At 34.6% G+C, this 25,174-nt stretch overlaps 1 protein-coding gene and 1 non-coding gene across 5 annotated transcripts in view; both read left to right on the top strand.

The window, feature by feature from the left end:
- The window catches only part of PTPN2 (protein tyrosine phosphatase, non-receptor type 2), a 71,065-nt gene that overhangs the window by 881 nt on the left and 45,010 nt on the right, over positions 1-25,174 (top strand). For all 4 annotated transcript variants that reach the window (XM_006909215.2, XM_025044898.1, XM_006909214.3 and 1 more), the window contains exon 2: positions 18,954-19,044. In XM_006909215.2, coding sequence (XP_006909277.1) covers positions 18,954-19,044 — 91 coding nt within the window. The remainder of the gene's footprint in view (positions 1-18,953; positions 19,045-25,174) is intronic.
- On the top strand, positions 22,205-22,277 carry TRNAL-UAA. Its single transcript has one exon. It is a non-coding gene; the product is annotated as a tRNA-Leu (tRNA).

Below are 25,174 nucleotides of genomic sequence, written 5' to 3' on the forward strand. Positions count from 1 at the left end.
GCGCGGAGCGGCTGGGCCTCGCGGTTGCTTAGCCCGCCGCCGTGTCTGGCTTTGCCCGCAGACAGGTGTTTTGTGGCCGGGCGGGCAGAGGCCTGCAGGGACACCCATTTCCAAAGTTTCTTTCCTTGGTTGTGGGTGATACCTGGGCCTCTCGAAATGCTGGTGCCTGGACCGCGGTGGTGGCGAGAGCTCCTAGCCGAACAGCAGCCTTAATTTTCTAGCCCAATATCTGACGTGTGGGTCGTCTTCCACATAGAGGTTCCAGGAATGAGAATAGGCATTGGTTGTGTTAGTTAAAAGAAATACTAAGGATGCCATTCTCTTTTCAATTTTCTTTACTGAGGCACACTTTACATCCAATAAAGTACACAGGTCGTATGTGTGTAGTTAAGTGAGCTTCATAAACATACACCTGTGCAGGAACCACTCAAATCAAAAATAACCTTTCCATCACCCCAGAGAGTGCTGTCATGCCCTCTCCTCCATCCTATAGGTATTGCCTGTTTTCAAACTCTTGTAAATGAATTCATATAGTTGAACACTTTTGTGACTAGCTTCTTTACCTTAACTAAAGAGCCGTTTAATTCAAACAGAACTTGATTTTATTTCTTTTAAAAGACTTAATTGCCTGTTTAATTGTTAGCGTATTATTTCTAAGATTGAATTGAGTGGTTGTGCGTTAAATGCTGCTCCTGCTGTTTCGTTCACTGTGTATAGTAAAAGAAGGGGGAAAAAAGGGCTTTTCTGTAAATCTTGATGGTCCTTGGGTTTAAGTAGATGACAGTAAATATGTTTTTTATCATTATCTTCAGAATGTAACATTTTCCTCTTGAACACATTAAGTAGGAAGTAAAATAAATACCTTGATTCACATGGGTGCAGAGTATGTTAGAATAGGGTACCAAACTAACTTTAAAGAATGCTGGTAAGGACTTTGCCAATTATAGAAAATTTTAAATGCATCTTCTACTAGGGATCGATGTGAGAGCTTGCCAGCTGTGTCTTCTCCAGTTACATTTGTTTTAGCAGAGGCTACTCTCCAAGTTGCTAGTCATATATCAAAATACAGATTTGAGAAAAGTTAATGCTGCAAGTTAATTCAGCTTAACATTTTGGTTAAGCAGTTTGTTTGTATCATTAACATCCTTGAAAAGTCAGTGAAAACTGTAATCCCTCAATTAAAAAAATGCACTTTCACATTTAGTTTCAACGATTTCAGAAAACCCCTTTGTGGACTCCTGCCTAGGAATCCTTTTAGTTCAGTAGTTTGGTCAATGCTCATTATTTTTTTCCTAATGGAATAACAAGAATATTAGTTTGGTCAGGAGAAATCATGTCAGTACACAGTGGTGTTACAGTAAAAGTAGGTCACAAACCAAGAAAGTTAGTAATGGACAGCAAGCTTAGAAAGAGTTGAGGAAGTGGTTTCTTTTTACTCTAGAGTAGCCATTCAGCCATTCTGCCAATATATGCTGAGCATCAGTGGCATGCCATCTCCTGCTCTGGGCCTTGGAAATTCAACAGAGAATGCCACTGATAAAGTTTCTGTTTTTCAGTATCTTAAATCCTAGGACTTGTTCTCTTGAGGGCCCCATTGCAATTCTGTATTTTCATTCATTGACTCATAACACACGTGCCATGTGCCAGTGTTAGACTTAAGTCTGTGCTCTCACAGATACAACTTAGGGAGGAGTAGGAAATAGGTAAACAGATGAAAATGTAAAAGTAATAAGTACAAAAGCTGGTGGTAGGCACAGGGAGAGGGCTGTATATCCCCCAAAAGGGTACACTGGTAATTCTGGTGAAACTTCCTGGAGCAGAGAGAGCCTTACTTAAGTCTTGAAGGACAGGTTGGCCAGATAAAGAGAATAAAGGAGGGAGAGAGAATTAGTGTTCCAGAAAAGGAAGAAATGTGCGCAAAAGCACAAAACATAGAATGCCAAGAGAACCACCAATATTTTAACTTGGTGAGGAGTGTGGTGTGAAGTTGAGGTGCCCAAGAGTAAGAGCCTATGAGGCTCTTGTAAATCAGACTATGGAATTTGAGCTCGTTGATAGGTATCACTGAGGAATTTTAAGCCCAGAAGTACCATGATCATATTATATTTATTTTTTAGCAAGATCATTCTACCAGTGGGTTGAATGGGGCCAGTCGTAGACAGGTAGCACAGGAATGTAGTCTCTTGGAGTAAACCTGGAATGTTCAGCTCCTGAACTAAGGCAGTGGCAGGAGGAATGAAAAGGGAGATACAGATTTGAAATGTTTGGTTTTGAAACTGTTCCATTTGAAGTACCTATAAAACATCAAAATGGAAATGGTTTGATATATAAATTTGGAGTTCAGGTGAGGTCTGAGCTGGAAATATAATTTTGGGAATCATGAGCACAAAGGTGGTGTTTGAGGTCCTAGATGTGGATGAGTTCACCCAGGGAAAATTATAGAGGATTTGGAAATGCCAAAGACTAAGGACAGAATCTAGACAGACAACAACATTTAAGGGCACATGTAGAGAAAAAAGAGCTTGCAAAAAAAGACTGGAGAGAATGGCCATAGAAATGGGGAGAAAATAGGTGGTGGGGTGTGGAGGGAATTGATAGTCAGCAGGGCCACATGCTGCAGATGGGACAAATAAGGTCAAAACAGAAAGGGCCCATCAAATTAACAACTAGAAGATCAACAGATACCTTAAAAAGAACAATTTCGGGAGAGCACAGAAGTTAGATGGCTGGGCATTGAGAAGAGGAGGTGGGAAGAAGTACAAACAAGTAAGTGTACCACTGCTCTTTTAAGAAGCCCAACTTGATGGGATGGAGTGGGGGAAGGTAGCTAAAATTAAGCATGATTATGTGACTTCTCTACTTAAAACGTTCGATGATTTCCCATTGCTTGTAAAATTCAAATGTTTCCTGTGGTTCAGAAGACCACATGTCCTGCTTCCCTACATGACTTTCTTCTCTTTTCCACTAGGTTCTATTCCTTTAAATATGTCTGTCTGCTCTTCTTTGGGCCTTTGTAAATGTTGTTCTCTTTGCATTAGCACAACTTTCCCCCTTTTCTTTCCCCTTTTGCTTAACTACCTCCTGCTCATCCCTGAAGTCTCACTTCCTTGGGGGTACCTTCCTGACCTTCCTATGTAGAGTATGATTCCTGTTACAGATTTCTCCTATGTAGAGTATGATTCCTGTTATATATTTCTACAGCATCCCACAACTTCCCCTTTCATAATAGTGCATTAGATCTAATGCAGCAGGAGATTATTAACAATTTGCATTTAGCAAATTTGCTTGAGTAGGGAAAAAGTGTTTGGGCTTTCTGCTTTATATAGCACAGCAATGGGTGATATTTATGACATTGTTTCAGAAGAGTTGTGCTTTTTTGGCAGTGCTAATCGGACTAGGAAAGGAAAGGCTTTGCTCTTGAGCAAAAACTAAATAACTAAAAGCTGGACTTACTTAGTTGTATGAGAACTTTTACTTTTCACCTTATTATTTAAAAGCTTGCAGAAAGATTATTTTATTATTATTTGTTATGGAGCAAAATAGATTTAGTTTATCTTCATGACCTTATTAGAGCTTCATTTGGGCAGTGCCAACGCTTGCACAGAGTCAGGCACCTAGTAGGCACTTGATAAATATTTGTCAAATAATGACTTTTTACCAGAGGAGGGTGACTTGATAGGTTTACATGATGAGGGGGCTTAAGCCTAAGAAAGAAGTTGGAGGTTGAAGAAGTAGAAGGGATGTTTGTTGGAGCCAGAAACCTCAGAAAGCAGGCACTAGTGGGAGCAAGAGCACACAGGTGGAAGAATGGGCCTTGTAAGGGCACAGTTGGCAGAAATGAGATTGCTGGAAAAGTTTAATTTGGTCTCACTGACGAACTAATATTAATATCATTTGAGATTAATTTTGGCTTTTTGAGAAATGTTCAAAGCTTTTGTGCTTTTCCTTTAGTCACTACTGATTGCTGTCTGAATCAGGCTGGGTCATGAGAAAGGCAGAGAAAGAGAATGGGATTTTGTGAGCCTGTCAAGGAACTGTAGGAAAATGGCAAAAACCAAGTCATGGAATAATGTTTCTAGGAAGTGGTGGTGCAGAAAGAATTTGGTTGATTAATCAGAATTTCAAAACCATACAACTCTTAATTGACTGGTCATTTTTCTTTATTAGAAATTTATAGTTCAAATATTGTTAGAGTAAGATCTGTTTTACTATTTGTGAATCAGCTACTTTTTAGAAGATAACAAGCAAACTCTATTCTTGTAATACTTATGGTGGATGGCCAGTTAGGCGAGGTAAATCAAAGCTGTCTTAGCCTAAAACACTTCTCTTGCAGTGTCTACTACACTCAGTGCTTTTATGTGGTTGCACAGTCTGTGTCAAACACCTTGACTTGTTGAAAATTGCCTGCTTTCTCGCACCTTGGAGTCTGTATGTGTTAGATATCTTCTGTGCTTACTTTATCTATCTAGGGGAACATCTTCAAGACTAGACCGTAGTCTCTTTAGGCAAAGTATTAATCACATTTTTTTATAACTGTCTACTTGTCTGTCTAGATCTTTGAGGGTCACCTCATTTTTCTTTGTTTTCCACCATCTGCTGGCGTAGCCCTGAGACATGTTAGATGCTCAGTAAGTATTCATTAAGAAATACTGCTCCCTTTTAAAGTCTAGCACCTTGGTTTATTCCAACCCCCTCATTCACGGCGGAGGAGACAGCTATCCAACATGAGATTGTGACTTATATCCACTAATGATACAGCTGAGACCCAGATCTAGTCGTTATGATTCTCATTTTAGCGTTGTCCTAATTTGCCAATGTGACTGTCTACATTGCTTTCTTCTTATAATCTATTTGAGATTAATGGCACCGAGGGAATCATTTCAATTTTTGATGGCAAGAAGTGAATGGAATGTGTCGCTAATTAATACTTTGGGTATTAATGAGTAGCCATATACTAAGTCAGTTTAGCATATAGAATTTAATACATAACTGGTAACTGAGGAAGAGCTACAATTCAGTAGGTTAATTTTAAAGACTATAAATTCTGACTCTACTGAGTAGAATACTAGTTTTCTGTTATGGTGCTTAATTGGAATGATGTTCTTCTACCTTGCCAGGCTATTTTAAATGAATGTAGCGGTATCTTAATGTATTTAATGTGTTAATTAAATATTCTTTTTATGATAGAGTAGTAGTAATGGTTCAGGAAGTTGTTTTGACTTAACAGTGAAATCTTTGCTTTTAAAAATCTTGGACACCTTTTGACACCTTTAAGGTGAAACTTGTGAAAGAGAAATATCCAAAATCCTCCAAAATTTAGCATTAGATTTCAGGGGATTCATAGGCCTCTTAAAGACTGTTGGGGTTCATGATCTCCAGGGGAGATCTGGTCAAGAAACTGATTTAAGATTAAATACTTTTATCTATGGATTTCTGTTATCTTTTTCAATGTGATAGTTTCATGTTTGTTTTAATGTGTGTTCTTATTCCTTTCACAATCCAGTATGTCTTATTTTAATATGCTCTTTGTTCAGTTTCATTTGGTTCACGTCATTGATCATTTCTAACTTTGATTCAAACTGCTTTTCCTCTGAAGAAAATTTCATTGAATTATTTTGTTTCTTTCACTATATTTGAACAGTTTTATACTCTGAAAGCTATCGGTTCCTCTTAACAGTTTACTTAACAGTGCTCCTCAGAATTCTTTAGGTGGGTTGGAATAAAGTTATATGGCTCCTAGAGTGTGTGCCATTCTATTCCTAGTCAAGGGCTGGTATGCCAGGGTAGCCTTAGAAAATTGCAGTCATTCCATGGCAGTAAGAATTGCTTCTGCATTAATTTATGTTTTAACCAGTGAAGTTAGAAAGCATAGGTTCACATTTCAAATCTTGAATTTTTTATTCTTTAAACCTCTATTAGTGTAACTTAATTTCCATCATTGTCAAGGTGAAATAGTTGTAATACTTTATTGTGTAATATCAAATAATGTTTTAGCACTTGGTATATAGCTTTGTTCTATATAGTACACAGAAAACTGCATCCTTGTTGTACTGTGGAATATTCTACCTTGAACTGTTGTGATGGAGCAGCAAATAAGAATTAGGAAATTGGAAAAGAGTAATCTGTTAATTTTATAAGAAAAAAGTAGGACTTTAAGGTAATCCCAAATTGATAGGTTTTCTACTTTGGGAAGAACATACTTAAATTTCTTTCTTTATGTTTAAGGTTCCTAAGTGAATCCTGAATTATATGATGGTTAAGCATTCACTTTCTTTTACTAGTCAAATGTTTGTGCAAGGACACCAGGTAAGAAGCTAATTATGTTGCATACTTCAAAAACCATTATTTTAGAGTGTTGAGGCTTGCTTATGGCCCTTAATAAGCCATAGCTGGTCAGGGAGGTAAGGTTCTTGGTGGAACAAGTTCTGCTATGCATCATACTTCTCTTTGAGAAGCCCTCCTCTTTGAGGAAGAGAGTTTAACACGAGTAAAACAAATCTAGACTGAGCTCTTAGTTTGTATTAGGCATGTGCTATATACTTCATGTGGATTATCTAAGAGGTAGCTACAAATGGGAAAACTGAGGCTCAGATTTTTCCAAATTTATATTGCAGTTAAGTAGTAGATCCAGGTAAGAATCTAAGACTTTAGAATCTGTTTTAAGAAATAAATTGGTTAGGATTACATGAACATGGCAAAAATTAAAACAGTACAGAAGGTTATGTAGTGGAAAAAGAAGTCTCTGTCCCCATTCTCCCTAGTTCCTTTATTTCTATAGGCAATCACTGTAACCAGTTTCTTGTATATCTTCCCAGAGATACTTTATCTATATATAAGTTTTGCCCTGCTTGCCTGTCTCCTTCCCTCCATCTGTCCTACGGCTATGAAACAATTATTAGTGTACTGTTTGGCACCTTGCTTTTTTTACTTAATATATATCAGAAATCCTTCTATATAGATCTCATGTGTTCGTTTGAACAGTTAAATATTTATTTAACCACTCATCTATAATGGACATGTAGGTTATTTTAGTCTTTAGCTATCGTAAACAATGCTATAATGAATAACCTTCCAAAGAAGTTGTATCAGTGTATACTTCCATCAATAGTGTAAGAAAGTGCTCGTTTCTCTATATCTTCACAGTTATATTATCAATCTTTTGATCTTTGTCTGATAGGCAGACAAAATTACTATAATTTATAATTCTGTCATGAATGAAATTGAACAGCTTCTCATTTTTAAAAGCCATTTGTATTTTTTCCTTTTTTGATAAGTAGGAGCTCTTTACATATTAAGGAAGTTAAGCTTTTGTCATGTATTGCAAATATTTTTTCAATTTATTATCTTTTGATCTTGTATATGGTATTTTTTTCAAGTAGAAAATTTAATTTTTTATGAAATCAGATTTATCAGCCTTTTCTAGTTGTGTGTTTGCGCGCGTTTATGCCATGGCTTAGAAAGGCCTTCTCTATTCTGCGATTACAAAAAAATTTCTCCACAGTGTTTTTTTTTTTTATTTTATGGTTTCATTTCTTTTTTGTTGAAATTATTGCTCAACCAGGACTTAATTTTGGTATAAAGAATGAGGCAGACCTTTAACTGAATGTTTTGTGTGTGTGTGTGTGTGTGTGTGTGTGTGTGTGTGTGTGTGTGATAAAATATATATAACAAAGCTTGACATTTTAACCATTTTTAAGTGTATAATTCAATGTTATTGATTTTATTTATAATGTTGTGTAACTATCACCATTATTTCCAAAACCCTTTCAGCACCCCAAACAAATTCTCTGCTCATTAAGCAATAACTCCCTATTTCTCCCTTCCCGGGTCCCTGGTTACCTCTACTCTTTATCTCTATGATTTTGCCTATTCTTGGTATCACATACAAGTGGAATCGTACAATATTTGTTCCTTTGTGGCGTATTTCATTTACCATATGTTGAAAAGGTTGAACCATGTTGTAGCCTATACTAACTTCATTCTTTTTTATGGCTAATATTTTTGGGTATGTATGTACCACATTTTGTTTATTCATCTGGACACTTGGGTTATTTCTGCCTTTTGGCTATTGTGAATAATGCTGCTGTGAACATTGGTATGCAAATCCATTGGAATCTCTGTTTTTAATTCCTTTGGATTTGGACCTAGAAGTGGAATTGCTGATAAATATGATAATTCTATGTTTAGCTTTTAGAGGAACTACTCAACTGTTTTTCACAGTGGCTTCAGTATTTTACTTTCTCACCAGCAATATTCAAGGATTCCAATTTCTTCACATCTTTGCTAACACTTGTTATTTTCCATTTTTTAAAATTATAGTCATGCTAGTAGGTATGACATGGTATCTCATTGTGATTTATATTTGCATTTCTTCAGTGACTAAGGATGTTGAGCATCTTTTTCATGTACTTATTGACCATTTGTATACACTTGGAGAAATGTCTTCAAGTCCTTTGCCTATTTTTTAATCAAGACTCTTTTTTTTTTAGACAAGTTAAAGGGGAGATACAGAGATTTCCTATATCCCTCCCCCACCCCCACACATTCCAAACCTCCCCCATCATCAAAAACCCCACCAGAGTGGTACACTTGTTAAGATTGGTGAACCTACATTTATATATCATAATCATTAGAAGTCTGTAGTTTACCTTGGGGTTTACTCATGGTGGTATACATTCTATGGGTTTGGACAGATGTACATGTATCCATCATTGTAGTATCATACAGAGTATTTTCACTGCCCTAAAAATCCTCTCTGGTCTGCCTATTCATTCTTCCCTTCCATTCCCTAACCCCTGATTTTTTAACTGTCTCTGCAGATTTGCCTTTTCCAGAATGTTATATAGTTGGAATCATACAGTATGTAGTCTTTTTAGATTGGCTTCTTTTATTTAGTAATATGAATTTAAGGTTCCTTTTTGTATTTTTATTGCTTGATAACTCATTTCTTTTTGGTACTGGATGTACTACAGTTTGTTTTTTCTGTTCACCCACTGAAGGACATCTTGGTTGCTTTCAGGTTTTGTAATTTATGAATAAAGCTGCTATAAATATCCGTGTGCAGGTTTTGATGTGGATGTTAGTTTTCAACTCCTTTAAATACCAAGGAATGCCATTGCTGGATCATATGGTAAGAGTATGTTTAGTTTTGTAAGAAATGCCAGACTCTCTTCCAAAGGGGCTGTACCATTTTATATTCCCACCAGCCATGAATGAGAGTTTCTGTTGTTCTTTAACCTTGTTAGTTTTTAGTGTTGTCAGTGTTCTGGATTTTGGCCATTCTAATAAGTATCTTTGCCAAATTTTTAATTGTTTTGTCCTTTTATTGTTGAATTATGGGAATTCTTTATATATTCTGGTTATTAATCCTTTGTCAGATATATGATTTGCAAAGTTTCCCCTAGTTTGTGGTTTTTCTTTTCACTCAGTAGTGTCATTTGATGCATAAAATTTTTAATTTTGATAAAATCGAATTTATTTTTCTTTTGTTGCCTGTGCTTTTGGTGTCATTATTTAACAAACCATTGCCAAATCCAAGATGATGAAGATTTTCAATCTGTGTAGTTTTTTTTTTTTTTTTAAGAGTTTTATAGTTTTAACTCTTACATTTAGGCCTTTGATCCAGTTTTAGTTCATTTTTGTAAATGGTATATAGTAAAAGTCTAGCTTCATTCTTTCGCACATGGATATCCAGTTTTCCTAACTTGTTGAAAAGACTTCCCTTTCCTCCTTGAATGATCTTGGCCCCTTGTTGAAAATCAATTGACCATAGATCTGAGGGTTTATTTATGAACTCTGTGCTATTGCATTAATCTCTACCTCTTGTCTTTATGCCGTACCACACTGGTTTGATTACTGTAGCTTTGTAGTAAGTTTTGTAATTGGGAAATGTGTCTTCCAACTTTGTTAAATATTTTTTAAGATTATTTTTGACTGTTCAGGGTCCCTTGAAATTGCATATGAATTTTGGGATGAGTTTTTCCATTTTATCCAAAGCTGCAATTGGAATTTTAATAGGGATTACACTGACTCAGTATATAGCTTTGGGTAATTTTGTCATCTTTATATTAAGTCTTCTAATCCATGAACACAGGATGTCTCTGTTTATTTAGGTTGTTTTTAACTTCTTTCAGCAATGTTTCGTAGTTTTTATTGTACAAGTCTTTCACCTTCTTGGTTAAGTTTATTCTTTAGTATTTTTGATGTTACTGTAAATGAGATTATTTTCTTAATATCCTTTTTTGGATTGTTCATTGCTAGTGTATAGAAATACAATTGATTTTTGCGTGTTGGTTTTTGTATTTTGCATCTGCTGGATTTGCTTATTAGCTCCAACAGTTTTTTTTGTGGTTTCTTTACAGTTTTCTACATGTAAGATCATGTCATTTGTGAGTAGAGGTAGTTTTACAATTTCCTTTCCAATTCGGATGCCAGTTATTTCTTTTTTTGCCTAATTGCTCTGGCTAGAACTTCCAGTACTGTGTTGAATAGAACTGGTGAAAGTGGGAGTCCTTGTCTTGTCCCTGACCATTTCTTTTCCTAAACTGCTTACTTTTATCATATTGTTTGTTGAATAATCCATTCTTCCTTCCCTTGTTCCCCTTATTTACAATACTATGTTTATAATTTGCAGAATTCCTATATGTGTGTTAGGTAAATGAAACATGAACAAATGCCTGCATAATCTGATCTCTTTCTACCTGTTTATCCTCATTTCTTGCATTTCGCTCTCATGCACCTCAAGTCTTCTGTTGCTTATACTTATTGTAAGACATCAGTTATTCATTCTTTCATTTGTTTATTTTTGATGTACTTTTCACCTTTGTGACTTGGCCCAAGCTGTTTTTTTCTACTTAGATCCGTCTTTTCTACTTGTTTTCATGGCATACTCCTCCTGCTCATCCTTTAGGTCTATTCATTCACTCTTCACTCCCTTAGGTGAATAAAAATCCTCTTCTGTATTTACTTTTAAGTGTGAACATTTTTCTCTTATGGCACTTACTAGACTGACTTCTTGATAGTGTCAAGGAAAACTCAGAGGTCTGAAATATATATAAACGTCAGTCACAATCATACTAATAATAGCTGTAAAATGACTAAGAATAGTTATAGAAAATGAGAAATGGGTATAATTTTTCAGATTCTTAATCTCATGCGGAAGCTTTTTTATTTTTCTTTTTTATATTGAAATGACTAAAACACAGTGATAAGACAAAATCTGCATTATTATTTAACACTAGAGAAGGGTCTCACTCACATATTTGAAGCTTTCAGGGGATTTTGATAGTTAACATTGTGAGCATCCACAAAAGCTTGGGTCAGGGCTGATGCCTGCACTTTGTGCAAAGATGAACAAATCTTACACTTGAAAAATTCAGCACTACAAGAAAATGAGACTAGTTAGATCATTTATAGCATGTGAAATAGGATGAGAAATAGAAAAAACTGGAATTTAGATTCCTAAAATAACAAGAATAGGTTATAAAAAATAAATAAACTGAGAATAGGAAAGAGTTCTTAAAGTTATAACACAGTCTTAAAGTTCAGGACTCGCTGACAGAAATGTGCAGAATACCAAGTTAGCTTGAGAAAACTCCCAGAAGTCAGGAAAAAGATTTTTAAAATGAATATTATGAGAGAGCTTTTAAAACACATGACAGTCTCAGATCTCTATGATAAGAGTTCCTGAGAGAACAGGAAACTGAGATGAACCAGTGGAAAAATATCTTTGAGCTAAAGACAGCCTTGAAGTTCAAGATCAAAGGAGACCACAAAGTCTTCACTAGGAATATATTTAAAAAACAACCGTAGGTACATCCTGATGAATCTTCTAAGTATTCAGGATAAAGAAAAAGACCCTGTAAAGTAGAAAAATTAGTTATTTTTAGAGAAGAACAAGTCAGATTTGCATCAGACTTAATGTGTTCTGTCATTGGATTCCTGAAGATAATAGAGAAATGTCACCCAAGTACTGAAAGAAATGGAATATGTTTAGAAAGTAGGTTTGGGCCAAGTAAAATGAAGCCAAGTAAAATGTAGAGTTAACTCTAAATAATTATACAGTTGTGACCGTTAATGCAAATATTAAAAAATATTTTTGAAATAATTGAAAATGTTAAATATATGGATCCAAAGTTCTAGATTATTTTAAGAAAATATGGGGAGGTTGGGCTATAGGAAGAAGGAAGTAAGGAAGAAGGAAGTAACCATTCTCATATTAATAGATGCTTTTACATTAGTAGAAAAAAGTTCAAACATGGCTTAACAAAATTTTAAGACTAATCCCCAGTATAATTGAAATAGTATTTTACTTCTAAATTACTAGAGGGAAAAAGAAACACAAAACTTGATTAATACAGCCAGAAAACAAAACAAAATAGGAGAAAAAGGAAATAAGGAAGCATAATATTTAGAAAACAGCAATCTTTACTCATCACTTTTGGATGAAAGAAGAAATCAATACATACTGCTGATTCTAAGTTCTGACAATTAATAAATATTAATTAAAAAGTAAAAGTTTTTGTTGTTGTTTTCAGCAAATCACATATAAATACTCAAAGCACTCTGTGGCCACTTAGTATAGACAAACAGCTGTATTTACTTAGATAATCCCCCTGAGGCTATACTTGTGTTATTGCCCAGTAAATTAATGTGTGTGATGACTAAGTATCAGTTATCTGGAACTTTTACTTTTGAAAGAATACCTGATAAGGCTAGATGAATGAAATTTTAGGCTGTTAGGGTTAACAAGATCGTAAAGGAACTTTTTAGTCACTTAAGAGACTAACATTTTCATAGGCATATCCATTTAAAACTAAATGTTTACAATTTAAAATATATAACTTAAATCGTAAAGATAGAAAATATTTTATTTCAGTTCTAGTAACTGCACTATAATGAAAAATTTTTTTCAGAGTTTGTAATTCATACCATTTGTAATGTTAGTTTATAAGAGCTGCCTCCAGAAGAAATAAATACATGCTAAACACTGTTTGGTCTTACATTTAAGAATTTCTCATTCTCTTATTTTTAATTCTAAGAAAGGAGTAGTTTTTTAAAACCATTCTTCCTCCTTTTTTGTCCGGAACATGTTAACTGTTTTGTAGCCAAGAAAGTAAGCGCTTTGATTGAGCAAAATGATTTCATGTGGGGTTTATAAAAACTTGCCATTAAAGCTTCTGTCAGAATATGACCCATAGTTTGCTATTCATTGCTGTTAATGGCATTCAAGAGGATACATCGAGAATAGGCATGGTTATTGCTTATGAAATGAAGAGTAGTTGGATGCTTAACAAGAAAATGTTTTATTCTTTCTTTTTAGCTCAGCACTATTTGAGCCTAAGCAAATTTGTATCTCTTAGTAGAGTCAGTTTACCTCCTTCCTTCAAACCATGTCCAAATAAATTTCAAGAGAGATTAAATGTTACATGTATAAAAATATTAAGAGATGAAATTATAGTAGAAAGTAGATATGTTGAAAGTAAATATGTTTAGCGTTTAAAATTATAATCTGCCTGGAGATTAATTATAAGGGAATTGGTTGGAGTGGATCATTTTATAATGTAAAAATTAGGCTTGTTTGGAACAGGAGGTGAAGGGCACTCATAATGGATCAATTCACATGTGTATATTAATTTCAAATACAGCTAAGAGCCTAAGTGATAGTAAATAGTGGCTCAGATCTATTTATTGATTTGTTATTCTTTTGTATTTACCATATAATTGTTCCAAGTGACTATGTGAATTTATGCTACCATTGACATGATATGAGTGCCTGTTTTTTAAATGGCTGCATAATATTCAGTTGGATGTACCATGATTTATTCAACCATTTTTTTCCCTGTCATTGGACATTTAGGTTATTTCTAGTTGTGCAGCATTATAAATAACTCCATGAAAAGTGTCTTTGTGCTTGAGTTACCTACATTTTGGATGGTTGCCACTAAAAAAGAAATAAATAGCAAGTCAGTTATTCATAGCTTTATTTGAGTGAAAATCATATAAAATAAATTGGGTGTTCAAAAATTTTGATTGTTCTTTAAAACAAAGATCCTTCTCATAAGAGTTGACATTAGAATAGCGGTTCTCAACTGGATGTTGGTGGGGTGGGGTATATTTGAGGTGGATTTTGCTGTCCAGGGACACTTGGCAATGCCTGAAGAACTTTTGGTTGTCGCAGCTAGAAGGAAGGATGGTACTGATGTCTAATGAGTAGAGGCCTGGGATGCTACTGGTAAACATCCTGTAATACACAGGACAGCCCCCACAACAAAGAATTATCCAGCCCAGAATATTAGTAGTGCTGAGGTTGAGTGAAACTTTGAATTTTACTGCTGGCAGGAAACATTCTTGATGTAGTATTTAGGGCCACTGTAAACTGGGTCTGTTCTGCTATCGGAGGGCAGTGTTTTAGCATCAAAACATTAGTAGAAGCTGATTTTGCCAAATATGATAGACCTAGTGAATAACTCTTGCCTGCCTTCCCATTCCCATTTTGAGAAACAACAAGTATTTTATTGTCTACGTAAAGTGCTTATAAAATTTATTTTTGTGTCTTGGATGTTCCTGAAAATGCTTCATCAGTGTCAGATCTAGTTATTGGCTGTGTTGCATATTAGAGACCTGCATTTAGCTGCATGGAAAAGAAAAGCATTATCCGATTTAACAAATAGGGACTTATTTTTCTCACATAATAAAAATATTGGGCCTTTTGAGCCACACTTCTCTTGTTTAGGCCCGCTTCCACATCTGGAAGTGTACTTTCCCTTCTAATAAAACTTTTCTTTTCTACTGTAAAAAAGAAAAAGAAAATTCTGGAAATAGGAGTCCAGAGCTGTTACTGTGGCTCCATGACGTCATCAATGACCCATTCTTTATTTCTGCTTTGCCTTCCTTAGAATATGCTTTTTACCTTGTGGGCACAAGATAGCTCCTGCCCATCCCCACTACTCACCCCCCACCCACATCAAAAGCTGTAATCTTGGCAGGCAGAAGTGAGGACACAGGTCAACTAAGCCAGACCTTTCTATGAAAGCTTTCCCACAACCCAACCCAGCGATTTCTGCTTATTTCCATTGGCTAGAACTCTGTCCCATGACCATTCTTAGTTGTCCAGGAGTCTAGGCAATACAGGTTTTTAGTTGGGCTTATTAAAGGTCAGAAAATAAAATCAGAAATCTTTAGTTAGAAAGAATGGTTATTGGAATAAGCAACTAATATGTACCCCTGGAGCTGCCTTTTAAAGTATTGTGGGCTCTTCTTGTCTTTCTAAGTGCACTAAAATTAAAGAAATGTAAAGGAGAACAAATAACATTGGAGATTTGAGAGCAGAGTCTGCAAGAGGTTTTTGTTTTTGTTTTTAGTGATTAACTGAGAAAGCAAAAGGTATTTCTCAACCCCAAATACTTGGCTGTTTTAAGGTGATTTGTAAATTAAAATCTTTTCCCTACCATTATACTTGGTAGTATAAATTAGATAAAACTACATTTTATCTAATATTTTTGCAGCATCAATTATGATTTATTGTAGTTTACATAAGCATGTTTCATTAGGCTAAAAAATTGGAATCGGCAACTGAGGCATGTACTTAACTGTGGAAAATAGGTGTATATGCATAACAGAAGTATTGAAGAAGAGGTGGTATAATGGAGGGAGTCCTCCCCCTTTTGCCTATTGCTAATTTTCAAAAAATATATATATATTCCAGATATTAATCTCTTATCAGATATTTGACTTGCAACTATTTTCTCCTGTAGGTTGCAAGAACTTTTCGATGTGATTTTAAAACTATGTTAGCATTAGGACTGATATTATACTAGTATTTATTAGTATTTTAGCTAGTTTATTTTAAAAATAATATATGAACTAAAGAATATATGAATATATGGTTTAAAATTCAAATAGCACAAAAAGGTCTCCAATAAAAAGCAGTTAAAAGGACAGAAGGTTAATTTGGACAGAATGAGACAGGAGCAAGGTTAGGAAAAGCGTTTAGCTGTATCTGATATGTTTTATGCCTTTTCTTTAAAAAAAAAAAAAAAAAAAAAAGAGATTTGAAGCAAATAATACCAAAAGTGGTAATAAATGTTTAATCTCACTGCTAGGAACATGATTGTCATCTGTATTTTTCTGTTTGAAATATTTCATAATTAAAACATTTCTAGTCATGCAAATCTCACCCTTCCCTAGACGTCCATTCCCCCAGTCTTCCCAGAAGTTACTAATTTATTGTCTCCTAGAATTCCTCCTCATATCTTCAAGTATATTTTTGTTTGGGTAGAGTTCCTTTCCGTCCCCCAAACAGGAACATACTAAACATATTCTTTGTATCTTTTTTCACTACATAGTATATCTTTGAGATTGTTCCATATCAGTGTGTTTTCGTGATTCCTAGGTATTCCACTGGGTTGGTGCATTATAACATCACCAGTTCACTCTTGAAGGACATTTAAGTTGTTGCCAATTTTTCACCACTATGCAGAGTAAACATCCTTGAGCATAAATCTTTGCACATAGGTATGTGACTATGTGTGATATAAATTGCTGGTGGTGAAATTGGTGGGTCAAATTTATGATCTTATCAAATTGTTCTCAAAACAAAATATAACAGTGTACGTTCCCTCGGTGGTGTATGAGAGTATCTTTTCTTCACTCTCTCTCTCACCTGCATTGTGTTATCAAAATGTTTTGTTCTTGCCAATCTGTTTTCTCTACACCTGAAACAGAACTGTCAACAGAAAAATGTATATTTTAGTATTATTTAAAATTAATATTTTCCTTTTATATATATCAGTTACTAACTTGCAATATAAAATTACCTATACTTCATAGTGTTTTAGCTCTTCAGCATTTGAAGTTATGCAAATATAAGCTTGGACTGAATGTGTTTAATTTTACATATGAAATTTATTATTTGACATTTTTAAACTTTTATAATTAACATGTGGAAATGATTGAAGCTTTTTTCTCTTTTCAGCTAGTCATAATTTGTTACAATATACTTTCATGGAAAAATTTTTGAAACTGAAAGGTAATATTTCTGACCAACTTATTATATGAGGCCAGTGTAACTTTGATACTAAAACTGAATAAACCATATAACAAAAGAGAATTAGAGGTCAGTTCAACTTAAAAATATAGATGCATACACTTTAAGTAAAATCATGGTGGTACATCCAGACAATGGAATGTTATTCAGCACTAAAAAGAAAGAGCTATCAAGCCATAAAAAGACATGGAGAAACCTTAAATGCGTATTACTTAGTGAAAATCTGTTATTATAATTCAGCACTTTACCAGATTAAAGGAGAAAAGCTATATGATTATCTTCATGAAATAATGGGAAAAACACTGAATAAAATTCAGTACCCATTTATGATTTTTAAAAAATTTAGCAAACTAGAAATTGAAGAGACTTCTTAACCTGAAAAAGGTATCTGTCAGAAACCTAAAGCAGTATTACACTTAGTGGTTAAACCTCAGAAGCAGTTCTTTCCAAATCAAGGGAAAAAAATATTTCTATTTGATATCGAATAGGAGATCCTAACCAATGCAATTAGTTAAGGAAAAGAAGTAAGAGGTATGAATAAGAAATTTGAAGTATAAGGAAAAGACAGAATTACCACTGCTGATATTGAGACATTCACAGCCAGCTACAAAATGTTAGGTCAGTAAGATTGCTGGATGTGACAGCATTAAAAAGTCAACAGCAACAATTATGTGTGGGTACAATGTGTGTTTCTGTTTCCTTGTATGTGAGAGGATGCATTTTCCAAAATGGCTGCACCAACATATGTTGTGCATTCCACGTGCTCTTTGCACAGTGTAACTGAGATTCCCTCATTGAAAGGTGGTCTGTGTTCCCTTCTCTTGCATCTTGGAAGGCCCATTGAGTGAAAACATGAACTAGAAATTTACCTGTTCTAGGGCTGGTAGGCATGGTAACAGGCAAGACAGTGGGGAACCCACTGTAAGGGTATTCCACTGGGTTGGTGCATTATAACATCACCAGTTCACTCTTGAAGGACATTTAAGTTGTTGCCAATTTTTCACCACTATGCAGAGTATAGAAATAACTTGAGTAATTTATTTATGCTTAATTTATAAAACTGGTGCCTAACTTTAAAATGCTTTTTCTCACATGTGGTAGTGTGAACAAAAGTCCAAATTAATTTTTGCTGTTAATTCACACTTTTTTTTGATATGTTTCAGTTTTTACTGGAATTCTTTAGAATTACATTTTATTTGGGATTAAAAAACCTGGCCATGTTCTATATACCAGGTAGCTGAATGCCTAATGCAGGCATACCCTCACAGAATTTCTTCTGTAGTGGAATACAGAGAACCACAAGGGTCCTAAAGTGAGTCTTGGACCTAGTGGTTGTTGCTAAGTATTTATGGCTCTTTAAATAAAATTTGACATTTCCAGGCTCAAAATAAAGTGAAAGTTATATGGCATGAAGATGAAGAAATAGATTCAAATTTTACATAAAAACTACACAATATAGGTAGATATTATTAAGAGAATTTAGTCAGAAATTTGAGTAAGATATAGTTAAACCTTAGATACCTCCATTGCATTAATTCTGTGTTACCTAAAGTGTAATGTTGCTTATAGGTGTTGACTATAGAATGGTAGTAAATATATATATCAAAAGCAGAGATTTTGGTGCCTGAAGGTCCTTACTTCAGTTCTGGGTCTACCACTTACTAGCTTTATGACCTTTGTCAGATTAACCTCTCAAAGCTTATCATCCTTCATGTGTAAAATGGGGAAGGTAATCATTCTCTTTGATGTTGTGAGAACTGAGCGAGGTAATGTAGATAGTTGCTTTGCACAGTACTCGGCATATCATAAGTGCTTAATAAATGTTACTTTATACTGGCTGGAAAGGTATCTGTTTTGCCATACAACATTTAAGAGGAATATTGAAATATATTTTTGTTATTTTAAGGAAATTCGCAATGAGTCCCATGACTATCCTCATAGAGTGGCCAAGTTTCCAGAAAACAGAAATCGAAACAGATACAGAGATGTAAGCCCATGTAAGTATCTGTGGGTTTATGTGCATATGTATGTTGGTTGGTTTATTTCAGGAGGCAGGATACAGTGAAAAAGAAGGTTTGGGGTCAGGGTTGATAAGTACAGTAATTTTTTTCAAATGAATATAATATACATTCTTGAAAGGAAATTTTCAAGGTGTAGAATAGTAGAAGGAAGGAAAATTGCTCATATTAATTTCACCCACGTTACCATCATTTTGTTATATTTCCTACCACTCTTTTTTTATGCATAACTTTTCTTTCTTTAAAATAATTGTAATCATATATGTATATTCATACTTTTCATATTATTCCATAGTCTTTATTAGTATTATTGAAAATATTTATCAGTGTAGTTTGTTTCTTTCCCCCCAAATTATAAGAGTAATATGTGTTTATTGTAGAAAACTTTCAAAACATAGAAATGTTTAAAAGAAAAAAAACCATGATTTAAAAACAGAACTTTTGGGTTTATGTTTTCTTGATATTTTTCTGTATAAACATATACACATATTCTTTTAAATTCAAAATTAGAATCTTGCGCATACTCATTTATAGCTCTTTTCCTACTTAGCAATACTCTAAACATTTTCCTAACATAAACAGTCTTTTAATGGCTCTGATAGTGGCTTTCGATATGTCATTCTTTTACCTAGCAGTCCCCTATGGGTGATCATTTAGATTCTCATGTACACACACACACACACACACACAAGTTTGTGAACAATTCCATGGCTTTAGAAATGTGTTCATCATGAGGTGATTTTATTTTTTGTTCTGATTGATAATGCTTGTTCAGATATTAAATTAGGTTGTCTTACCACTCCAGAATGCTTCCCCATGTTTGATTTTAGTGGGCTAAACTAAACATAGGTATTTTCTTTAGGGCTGCTTGTTAGTATTTTTTTTAAAAATATTGACTCTATTGCATTTTGGTTTCTACTAATTTGTGGTTCCTTCCTCTGGTTGACAAGAGTATGGTGCTAGTGTGCCAAGGCCTTCTGTATAGGCTGAATAATCTTACTCTACTCAAGACCACAGACTAGACCTTCATAGACATTTCTTATTAGATAGGTGTGGATATACCACTGAAAATCTTACCAATTACCGGGGAAGACGTGTGCATACTTTTATTTTTATATGAATAGAATATTTATCTTTATGTTGATCAAGTACATTTACATGAAGAATGTTTTGGCCAATTTAGGACAATCAAATAAGTAATTTCTTAATATATTTCGTTATTATAAATTGCATATTAAAAATTGTGTTTCTCTTACATGCTTTTTTCCTTGCCAACTTGAAGTGTTTATAAAGCTAAGTAGCTAGAAGAGTGGTTTTTCATCCTTCTTCGGTTGCAGCACCCTTGAAGATATGACAAACTTCCTCCGAAACCAGTGGCAATAGTTCTGGTGTAGGTGTGTGTTCAGGGAATGGAGGTACACAAAATAATTCAAAACTTGTGCAGCAAAAACTTCTACAAAGAATATATGTTGTGTTAAAAGTTTATATTAAAACAGAAGGTTGATAATTAATGTGCTAAGTGTCAAACCTAAAGTAAAAGAATAAACACCCAAAAAAAGGAAATAATGTAAAAATAAAAGAATAAAAATCAAAGATACAATACAAAGGACCATTAAAACTAAATATTGATTCTTTGAAAAGAGAAACTCTGGCAAGATTGAGCAAGAAAAGTAAAACAAAAGCTAGAGAGAGGGGTACATGTAGACAGTATTTGGAAAGAAAAGGGGAACGTAAATACTGATGTAAAATACGGAATTAAAAAGCAAATTGAATACTACAAACTCTTTTTTGGCAATAAATGTGATCATTTAGAAGAAAGAGAACAGAATCCTGGTAAAATATAACTTACTAAAACTGATTTAAGGAGAAGAGAGTCCAAAGAGTCCTATAACAGTTAAATAAATGAGATTAAGAAATAAAAATCTTTCCACAGAGGAAACACTGGACCTAGCTGGTTCTACGGGTATGTTCACACTAATACAAACCCTCTCAGAGAATAAGAAAAGAGAATACTTTTTCATTCTTTTATGAGGCCATTGTATAACTTTGATATCCAAACCAGAAAAGTTTAGTATAGTAAGAGGAATAAAAAATTACAGTTGTATGTCCTCATGAATATAGATGTAAAAATCCTAACAAAAGATTAACAAATCGAATGTAGCCGTGTCTATATTAAGTTTATTTTAGGGAATATAGGGATAGCTTAACATTAGAAAATCTTATCAATGTAATTCAGTGTACCAAGGTAAAAGAGAAAAAGCCATATGAATGTTTTAATAGGTGCAGAAAGATTGAAGTCCATTCTTGCTCATAATTAAAAACAAAACATACACTGGAAATGGAAGAGAACTCCTGTAACCTAATATATGTAAGAGACACAATAACATAACTCTTAAGGATTACATGTTAGAAACAGTCTTTTAAATACCAACAAGACAAAGATGCCCACTTCTACCTCTTTCTCTTAACATTGTGCTGTAGGTCTACTATAAAACAAGAATAAGAAATAAAAGGCTTAAAGGTTGGAAAAAAAGAAACAGCTGTCATTTTATCTTTTGCTGTATAACAAACCACCTCCAAACAGTGTCTTAAAACAGTAAGTCATTTATCACGCTCCCAAATCTGGAGGTTGACCAGACCCAGATAGTGATTCTTGCTCAAGGTCTTTAGTGCCATTCTTCAGATGGCGGCTGAGGCTGGAGTCTCCTTGAGGCCTTCCTCACCCAGTTGTGGACTGTCAGCCGGAACACCCACATGCAGCATCTCCATATGACCTGGACTTCCACAAAGATAGTAGCTGAGTTTCAAGAGTGAGCATTCTGAGAGAGCAAGCCAGAAGATGTATTATTGCCTCATGTCACCTAGCCTTGGAAGTCACACTTCCATATTCTCTTCATTAGGAGCAAGTCACTAAGCCCATTTGGATTCAAAGGAGAGGACTAATATTCTACCATTCGATGGAAGAATTATCAGAAAATTGTAGACATGTTTTAAAACAATCACAATTAATAGATGATATAATTTTCTTCATAGATAATCCATAATATGCACAGACAAATCAAAGGATTATGAAATATTTTGATAGTCTCAGAATTATACAGTAGACATTTCACATTATTAAAACAGAACTTTAGGACGTGGTTCCATAGTGTAACGGTTAGCACATCTGCTTTAAATGCAGAAGGTCCTGGGTTCGCGCCCCAGTGGAGCCACGGTCCAAGGTTTGGAGCCACAGTCCATGCGCCCCAGTGGAGCCACAGTCCATGCCACCCTGAACAAGACCGATGTCTGATCTTGGAAGCTAAGCAGGGTCAGTCCTGGTTAGTACTTGGATGGGAGACCACTGAGGAAGACCAGGTGCTGTAGGCATAAATAATAATAAATAATAAAAAAAATGTAAATAAATAAAACAACTTTATACATGACAAGAATGTGCTTGTCATCTTTAAGATTTAGATAAAAACTGTAAAATAGTAATCAGAATAAGTATAGATATAATATAGATTTTATGAGAACTATTACGTAAATATTTGCTAACATTCTTCCTTATCCCATCTGAGGTTTAAAAATAAAAACCAAATGCACTTTACATTCTCAGAATCTATTGTATCAACAGCTTTTTTACTTAAAGATTTTCTCATTATTTGTTAGGATTTTGGTTCAGTCTTGAGTTTTTTGGGGGGTTTTTTGGGGTTTTTTGGGGGGACGAGTTTGTTTTTAAGTCTTCAATTGCAATCAAGGCTGAATCAAAGCTATTTTGGGCTTCTAATAATTTGTTTCTATAGGACATTCATGCACTAGAGTGGTTCCAAGGAATAAGAACTAGAATTTTTAGTGAAGAAGCTAGAATTTATAAGTTAAGAGGAAACCTAAACTGAATAACATTATAGCCTACTTCAGATAATGAACATATGGCAAAAGGGTTTCATTATCCATTGTTAAGCCCAAAACATAGAACTAGGGTTCATGAGTGAATAACACAGTTGGTGAATTTCAGGTCAGAATAAGCAGGATCTTTCTTGTGCTTAAGAGCTATTCAAATGTACAGATGAACCATGTGTTGTGAACTATTGAAAGTATTCAGGGCGTAGATTTCTTATCAGAGATACTCTAAAGAACATATGTGAATAAATTATAGAAGGTCAGATTAGATGACTTTGAAATATCTCTTATTTGCTTCATTTCTTGCTCCATTCCTTGTCCCTTTCTCACTTTCTTCCCCATTCACATTTCCCTTCTCCTACCCTGTTGATTCCTTAGCAGGTGCAGCCTTTTTTTTTTTTTTTTCCCAACTGGACTGCTTGTCCCTTGGTAAAGTTCTATTCAGCCTTTAAGACGTAGTTAGGTATCACTCTTCTGAGAAGTACCCTTCAGAAGTTACTATTTTGCTTCTATAGAACTTTATCCCTGTATTCTGGTATTAATTTTATTACCACATTATAATTTTATTTATTGAATTTTATGCACTCTGTAGAGCAATGATTCTCAACAGGGGTGTTTACCCTCCCCTAGGAGACATTTTAGATATTTGGCAGGTGGCAAGGGAGCTTTTTTCCTAGTGAATTTCTACATTTATATAAAAATAGATACTGTTTTATTATAAATTACTTTCCATTTGTTTTTCTTTCATATTTCAGTTAGGTCTTTACTGATGCTCAAAACATTTCTGTAGTTTCTGTTATCTCTGAATAGAAGGATAGTAAAGAGGGTATTAGAGATATCATTAGGTCTTCTCTCCCTGAATAATTCGATCTAAAAGCCCTTGAGGTTGGAGGCCCATATGTGGAACGTATGTAAGTAGAGGTGTTGTCCTAGAAGAGGGAGGCTCATATTTGAAGCATGAGGGAAAGCTAGAGTGACCCTGTGATATTGGATTAATATTAGTAGATCAATGTGTGGACTCAAGGTTTTCAGTAAACATAGTTATACAGATTCAGAAATATAGGAGTGTGTGTGTGTGTGTGCGCGCGCGCGCACGTGCACGTGCATACACATATTTCCTAGCCCTGACCGCTGGGAAGTCTTGGGAAAAGTGACACCCTATTAGCATTGTGCATGCCTAGATTTTGATACCCAAGTTTTATTTTTCACTGGAGGAAACAGGACTCCTTGGGAGAATGGCTGATCCAGAGCTGGGACAAGGAAAGTATAAGAATAGTCTGAAATGTCTTGTAGCCCCAGAAAGCAAAGACATGCTTAAGAAATGATGAAGACATGTCAGAAGGACACAGAAACCAGCTGGAAGCCCACTGGCTAAATCTGGGGGTGATTTGAGCATTGAAATAAATGATTATGACCTATTGAATAAAGTTGGAATCCATGAATTTATGCTGATATAAAGAAACAAATGAATAAATAAATAGGAAGAAAGGAAAGGTCTGCCTTAGTGTAGGATGGCAACTAATAAATTTTGAAATGGATGTTAAACTTGGTGTATGAAAATTTGGTGAGGAACAAGATATTTACATAGTCTTAAAGTGTCCCTCTACACAATACTTATTAAGTAGAAGGTGGGAATAGTAACTGCACAGTAGAGAAGTCTGGCAGACACCAACCTTAAACAAGTTATCATGAACAATAATGGCACATACTACATTGAAATCCTGAACCACCCCATATAATGCGGTGAGCATAGAACATCTCTCTGTGTTGAACCTGCCGAAAATGTACAACCTGAACTCATTCATGGAGAAATATCAGACAACTCAAATGGATCGACATTCTATAATCTTTAGAAGGTTGTAAAAATCTTTTCCAGAAAAGACTGAAGAATGGTTCTAGGTTGAAGGAGGCTAAAGAAATATGACATTTAAATACGTGATCCTATATTGAATTTTCTTGTTTTACAAGACAGTTTTAGGACAGTCAGTGAAACTTGAATGGTGTCAGGGTTAGTAAAGTATCAGTTAATTTTATGATTTTGATGGCTCTACTATGATTAAATAGGACTGAGTCCTTATTTGTAGAAAATACACAAATATATTTAGGGATAGTCAGGTATCATGTTTGCAACTTGTTGTGATGATTCAAGAAAAGTTCTTTGTACTTTTGAAATTCTTCTGTAACTTTTGAAGTTATTTCAACATACAAATTTAAAATTATTTAAAGG

Source organism: Pteropus alecto, unplaced genomic scaffold (genome assembly GCF_000325575.1).
Source record: "Pteropus alecto unplaced genomic scaffold, ASM32557v1 scaffold233, whole genome shotgun sequence".
In the NCBI taxonomy this organism is placed as follows: Eukaryota; Metazoa; Chordata; class Mammalia; order Chiroptera; family Pteropodidae; genus Pteropus; species Pteropus alecto.